Source organism: Poecilia formosa, unplaced genomic scaffold, assembly GCF_000485575.1.
Source record: "Poecilia formosa unplaced genomic scaffold, Poecilia_formosa-5.1.2 Scaffold790, whole genome shotgun sequence".
Classification (NCBI taxonomy): Eukaryota; Metazoa; Chordata; class Actinopteri; order Cyprinodontiformes; family Poeciliidae; genus Poecilia; species Poecilia formosa.
In genome coordinates, this window is record NW_006800729.1 from 91,906 (window position 1) to 99,048 (window position 7,143).

The following is a 7,143-nucleotide window of genomic DNA, read 5'->3' on the forward strand; positions in this document are numbered from 1 at the left end:
ACAGAAAGGAAGCAGCTGATAATTACTTTAATAAGTCAATTATTCTAACGATTAATAAAATAAAATCGTCTCATCATCCATATTTTTCATGTAACATCTAAATTTATTTTACAATATTAGTAATACATTGAAAAACGCAAACAAACTAAATTCATTTCCTTTTTGAAATGATGAATCTGCAGCTGAAAATCCTTCTACCATGGATTCAGTGCAGAGCTGATCTGGGATTATTATTGATCAACTGATTAATGACTGGAGCAGAAATGAGACAGATTTATCTGCACAATGTGAACCAGGTGAGGATAAAACTGGACCAGAGGAGTTCTGGCAGACAGATTTACAGATAAAGAAAGTCTGTGATGTGAAATGCAAGATGTTTATATATTTTGAACAGTTTTGGTTAAATTACTGCTCCAGGTGTTGTTTTGTCAGAAAACAGCATTTTCTAGAGTCTGAATGATCCAGTTAGTAATTAATTTATTACTAAATTAGCTGATTTATTTCAATAACTGATGAATCTGATTAATCGTTCCAGTTGTAAGCAGAAACTCTGTGAGGAAACTCTGGATGTGAAATCCTAGCAGCTTCTTGGTGTCTGAGTAAAACTCCGTCAGACGGTTGGAAACGCCAACTGAGTTAATCTCCACACAAGAACTACAGAAGGCTTCAAACGGAAATCCATAATCATTCAGTCCTTGTTTCAACATAGAAACATCCAGTTTTACAGCCACTGCTCCCTCACAGTAAAGAGCTGCTTTTCTTCTATCTTCAGGTTTAACTGTTATTAAATGAAAAGATTTCTGGATGAGTCAGAAACCATGAAGCGATTTTAGTTCTGACTCTCCAGCATGTCGGAGCGCATACTTCCAGCCCAGTGAAGTTGTGCTGAATGTACACAGTGTCCCTCCTCCTGCCTGCTCGCTGTGGCCGCTGCCGGAGCTGCATGCCTGGCTGTGTTTATTTCTGGAAGCTCACAACATGGCCGACATGTGCTTTGTTATTGTTAGTACAACATCGTCTCCCTCTGCGGCTCCCATCGCACCAGAAACTACAGGCTGGCCGGCGGACCTCGGTTCGGCCGGAAACAGATTCAGAACGGGCGGGTTTCTGTCATAACTCACCATTTGATGATGATGTCCATATGGAATATTTGTTTCTTGAAAAAAGGCACTGAGGGCAGTCTGAAAAGGAAACACACAACACTGCAGTTTATAGGTGGAAATACGGATTTAAACCACATATTTAGGTTCATTCATCTTACAAAGAGTGTAAATAAGTCAATGAACCTGGTTAGTGTAAACATTTATAAAGTATGTATTATATTGCATCAGAAGGCTCGTTTGTAGGCCAGTCTGTACAACACGGCGGTCATCTTTATTGCGTAATAGTACTCTGGCCTCGGCTGTCGGATTATAGTATTTAATCTCGAGTAAAGTAATTGGATGCGCCTTAACCTTGTGCGATACGTTGTTGTACTTCACACTGTTTTATTAAGCCCGAACTAAACAACCATGGCGGTTCCGAAAAGTTCTGGATGTGGTTGAAGGAACGGTCGGTCTGAAGTAGAAACGGTTTTTTGTTGTTTGTTTCAATAAAGTGTCTGTAGAAGCGGACAGGATAAACATTAGCGGAGCGGCTAATGCTAACCCAGCCGAACCGAACCGAGCCGAGCCGCTTCCCCCCGGCTGCTCTCACCTCAAACTGCCAGTGTGCCGCTTGCAAGAGCTGCTTCGCTTGGTCTGCCGCACAACCCGCCGTCAGGACGAACTGGTTAATCATCACTTGATGTTTGAGTTCATCCATTTTTCGACCGAAGTCCGTCCGTTTCCTCCTAAAAGTGGCGGCAGCTGGCTCTGAGGCAGACTTTCCAACACTCGGCGTTTATTTCTCCTCCTTCTGCTCTTTTGTTGGATCCCGTCGCACTCTGCCTCACTCGTCCACCATTACAGCCGGTTGAGCAAACACAAATATTTACTGTAGGAGCGGTAAGGAAGGACCGGGGCCTGATTGACACGATGACGCAGCCAATCCACGCAGAGCATGCGCAGATGGGAGTTGTAGGCCGTCAACCACCGGCCTGGGTGTAGTTGTCTGGTGGCGGTTAAAGGAGGGAGAATCTTCATCTTTAAATATGAATTAAACCAACATAAGTTATAAAATTAAAGTATTTTTAAAATATGACGCTTTTGTCGGTCAAAAATCACCCAGAAATCGGTGCGTTCCGGCGATAGGCGTTTGTTTTGGACTACAAATCCCATGAGCATGCGCGTTGTTTGTAAAAACTCCAGAAGGTTGACTTTTGTGAATGACGGCCTCGCTCGTCCAATTCCCACGCGCTGTTGTCAGCCGCTTGCCAAATATGGTAAACAAGGCCAGCAGCACCAATTACACGGGCCGGAGTTAAATTAGGCCGCGGCGCTGCGCGGCGTCGTGTCCGCTCCTCGCCGCTCCCGCACGGCGGCGTGGCTCGATGCGGGGAACGCCGAGACGCTGCAGCGCTTCTGATGCACGTATTGCGGGGCTGCTGCGGTGCTGCAACCGCACACATCCGCTTCTACTCTTTGTTAACAGTTTCCTGACATGTTCTTTTTGTCTGAAGTGGTTTGACAGAGAAATTATTCATATAGTGAAACATCTTTATGACTTTGTCAAAACTCACTTTAAAAATGCTGCTTACTAACAACAGCACTGCATTTTTAGCACATAATCATGACTTGTTCCTCTTAAAAAGGCTTTGATGCTTTGATACCTTTAATCTGTCAGATTATTACATAATCCTTATAATATTATGACTTTACAAATACTGATGACAGTTTGAAGACAGCAGACACTTCCGCTTCTGCTGCGGTTTTTTCTTTAACACTAAAAGAAAAAATTGCAAAACATGAGCCGCTTAGCATTGTGGGAAAATGTAATTGTAAACATTGTGGTCGGTAGTAGCTATGACACCAGGGAGGGATAAACAGGTGAAACGGAGACACCTGCTGGTGGTAAAAGGCATCGTGAATTCTGACTTTAGGGCAGCTGGAAGATGCAAACTGCAGGAAGAGAACTCACTTTCTACAGCAACATAATAGATTGAAATTATTAAAATTATTTTTAAAATGGCTGATTGATCATAATGCTGATAAAAATCGTTAAAATTCTTAGAAAAAAATGTCAAAATGCTGAGAAAGTTTTTGCAATTTTGCCAGAATTCTTATCTTTTTTATTGGCCCTAATTGCCTTCTGTACATATCTGACCTTTTTGGGTACGAAAAGGAGATATTTTTCGTGACGTTTCTCAGCATATTGTACTGATAATTTAAACAATTTTCCATAAACTGCTCAAAGGTTTGCTGCAACAAAACGTTGTTAATGTACTACAATAAGTAATATCCAGCAGGTCGATGAGAGTTCAGTAAGGGTTATAATGTTTCATATTCTTCAGTTGACTGGACCCACTGTGGATCAGAACCACATTTAACAGAAAAACGGTTTTACACATTTTCCATCCGTCATCCATCAGATGTTTGACAGAGGAGGAGTCTGGGCCCTGGCTGGTGAATTTCAACTTAAAGGAGCGTCTGAACATTTTTAATTGGGCATTTAATGATGAAATCTGCATCTCTGATGAATTAAGGGATCCGAACTTTTCTGAGTTTATTTGTGGTTCAACTGCAGTGCAGAAATGATCCACAGGGTGGCGGTGTTCTCATGTTTATGAAGCGATGTAACCAACTGTGAGTAAAACGTCACAGTTTTACTGCGATGTAAAACTTAGAGGATCATAAAAATCCTCTGTAAATTATCATTGTAGTTGTAGAAAATGATTTAATTCTGACTCGATGAGAAACGAATTGACGCTTTTGAACGTTGAACGTCACGTATGACGTCAGATAAATGACGGCTCGACTTCGCTTTGTTTTATCACCTGTTTTTATTTCCTGATATGTGAACAATAATCATTTATGTTAAATTAGTTGATTTAACTTACCCGAACTGATCTTTAATTCACAAACGCTTCGAAGTCAAAATATTCAACATTTATGTTAACATAACAGTTTGTAGAAAAACAAGGTCATATTTTTTATATAACTATATATACTTTAAAGGGGGGCATTAAAGTAAACTCCATGAAACATGATAAAATATCAGTCAATGCAGTTCAATTTTAAAGAAAACATTTTATATGATGAAAACGTTCAAATGTTTTCTGTTTTGTTTCATTCGTATTTTTAATGGACTGATCTGCATTACAGCATAACATCAGACTTCTTTATTTTATTTCTTTATTAGGAAATTATGTTTTGTTTATAACTGTCATAAGAAATGGTTTGCAAAAATACTAAATTTTTATTAAAACAGATGAAATATCTGCATTTTGTGGCTCAGTCGCTTCCAATGAGACGATTGTGACTCACATGCTGAAAAGTTTATATCACTGGTTCAGTTGATCTAATTACAGAAACACTAAAGGTGAAGAAAATGTCCGATCTGAGCGGGACCATGGCGCGCATTTTAGCGCCAGTCCGGCAGCCATGAGCGCGCTAGAGGTCAAAGTTCAGCTCGTTTCAGGCCAGAAGCTCCTCTAGTTCAACAGCAGTTAATGATCTGAGCGGCCAGTCAGGCGGCGGAGCGATGCAACCACCAACTTATGACAAGTCAGATTATTTTCAATAGTTTAACATCCAGATAAAGAGTCTGGATGAGTGAAGCCGGTTCGGTTCGACTGGTACGGGCCGGTTTACGGTACTGCACGGATCCTGCTGCTGCTCGCCCCCCCACCCCCAAAGAGAGAGAGAGAGAGAAACAGAGAGAGAGAGAGAAACAGAGAGAGAGAGAGAGAAACAGAGAGAGAGAGAGAGAGAAGCAGAGAGGAGTGGAGGAGGAGAGCGCAGCAGCAACAGGTGCCCCTCGCAGCATCTTCTCCATTCTGGCACCGGGAGGTTTTCCAGGTTCGGGTCTTTCTGGCAGGGATCCGGTCTGTTTGCTGAACTGTTTCATGTGATTCTTTTTATTCGTGAACTTTTCTGGGTTTTTCTTGTTTATTTTTCACATTTTGAAGCGGGGAACCGAACTTTAAATGCGCTAAAATCCCGCCGCCGCCCCAGACCGCGCAGACAGCAGGATGCCCGTCCTATCGAGCCCAGACACCGCCAACAGGTTCAGGGAGAGGTGGCTGGACCAGGCTGCCGGTTCCGGTTCTGCCCCCCTGGATGACAGCCTCACCAGCCTCCACTGGCTACAGAACTTCTCCATCCTGAGCGCCGACCCGGAGCGGCTGGCCGGTACCGGCCCGGAGTACCCGTCCTCCCAGCACCACCTGCTCCTCAGGCGGCTCGGCTTCCCCAGAACCGGGACCGACTCTCCGTCCAGCCCGCCGGCCGGGGACACGGCTGCGGCCGCCGGGATGCCGCGGTACCCGGGCAGCCCCGCAACCTCCGGCAGCCAGACTACCGCCGCGCCTCCGCCGCGGTTCTCCCCGCTCCCCGCACCGGGCTTCCCGGTCCAGGCGGGCCCGCAGGTGGAGGTGGACTACCGGAGCAACCCGAAGGTCAAGCCGCCCTACTCCTACGCCTCTCTCATCTGCATGGCCATGCAGGCCAGCAAGCAGCCCAAAGTCACGCTGTCCACCATCTACAGCTGGATCACAGACAACTTCTGTTACTACCGACACGCAGAGCCCAGCTGGCAGGTAACCGAGCCCGGTCCGGTCCGGTCCGGTCCGTCCATAATTCATGAGTCTGACAAAGCTGAGCGGCGGCACTCCAGGTTCACCATCACGCAGAGCAAAGAGACACTAGTTTAACAGACAGACCAGCTCAAAGCAGAACAAATCAGGTTTATGGAAAATCAACATGATTTTCAAAGTTCTTGAAATAAAAACCATCAGAGGCCACGTCAGCGGCACAGATCCGGGATCAGGAGATCCGGGATCAGGAGATCCGGGATCAGGAGATCCGGGATCAGGAGAAGGGATCTGCCGGCAGGGGAAGTTCGTTTATGACGGAAAAATCACCGATTTTTAAGAGTGGAACAAAGATCAAACAGTTTTTCTATAGTGAAACATGGTGGTGGCAGCGTCATGCTGTGGGAAGATGGGCAGAGATAAATCATGACAAACCAGGAGGAAAACCAGAGGACAGCCAGAGATATTATGGGATGGATTAGATCAGATCTATGGGTCAGAAAGGGCCTGATAACAAATGTTACTGAATGATAAATTATCACGATAAACAATAATATTGTCATTTTGAGATCATTTTCAACTAATATTATGATAAAAGCAGAATGCAAGGACACAAAAATCGATTAACTTTCATTTCCAAAGAACGTTTAACTGGAACTGGAAAACGTTTTACAAATAAAAGTAAATGAAACAATAAATAAAATGGATTTTGTCTCAAAATTCAATTTCAAAGCAGTAATTTAAAACCAGACATGGAGAACTGCCAGATAAGACTTCAGTAAAATAAATAAAGTATAAACTACTTTGCTTGGGTGTCAAATGTTAAAAAGATTTTTCAAAATGGCGGCTTGTCAAGAATGTAAAAGAACGTTGTCTTGAAAGATTAAGTGAACTTAAGAGTTATCTCTCAGTTATCTGATTTACTGCATATGTTAGAATGGTCTATTCAAAGTTCAGACCAGAATCCAACTGTAAAACTCTTCCAGCAGAAGGAAAGAGGCAGGAAACAAAACACACAAACTATCAGACTTCCTTCTGTTGAAACAAAAACCAACTGATCCGTGTCGCCTGGATGGAAATGTGGAGAAGCTGCAGGATGCAGATAGATCCTCTGATCTCTGACCTCTGACCTCTGATCTCTTCTTCTACGTTTTCTGGTCATGTGTGTGTACCAGGTTTTTATATCCTTGTGGGGACCACTGCTTCTTTGGGGGACATTGCTGTTTTTGGGTTAGGGGTTGGGATGGTTGGGATTAGGCTGCAGAAAATGAATGGAAGGCAATTAAAGTCCCCACAAGTCATGAAAACACAACTGTGTGTGTGTGTGTGCCTCTGTGTGTGTGCGCCTCTGTGTGTGTGTCTCTCTGTGTGTGTGTCTCTGTGCGTGTGTGTGTGTGCCTCTGTGTGTGTGCGTCTGTGTGTGTGCCTCTGTGTGTGTGTCTCTGTGTGTGTGCCTCTGTGTGTGTGTCTCT

The 7,143-nt window shown here is 43.9% G+C and overlaps 2 protein-coding genes across 2 annotated transcripts in view; one reads left to right on the top strand and one right to left on the bottom strand.

The window, feature by feature from the left end:
* The window catches only part of LOC103131586 (UBA-like domain-containing protein 1), a 13,707-nt gene extending 11,566 nt beyond the window's left edge, over positions 1 to 2,141 (bottom strand). Inside the window, exons 1-2 of the mRNA XM_007543259.2 lie at positions 1,696 to 2,141; positions 1,122 to 1,181 (exon numbers count right to left, since the gene is read on the bottom strand). Coding sequence (XP_007543321.1) covers positions 1,122 to 1,181; positions 1,696 to 1,803 — 168 coding nt within the window. The 5' untranslated portion in view covers positions 1,804 to 2,141. The remainder of the gene's footprint in view (positions 1 to 1,121; positions 1,182 to 1,695) is intronic.
* Positions 2,142 to 4,875: 2,734 nt separating this feature from the next.
* The window catches only part of foxj1b (forkhead box J1b), a 6,160-nt gene continuing 3,892 nt past the window's right edge, over positions 4,876 to 7,143 (top strand). The window contains exon 1 of the mRNA XM_007543260.2: positions 4,876 to 5,677. Coding sequence (XP_007543322.1) covers positions 5,111 to 5,677 — 567 coding nt within the window. The 5' untranslated portion in view covers positions 4,876 to 5,110. The remainder of the gene's footprint in view (positions 5,678 to 7,143) is intronic.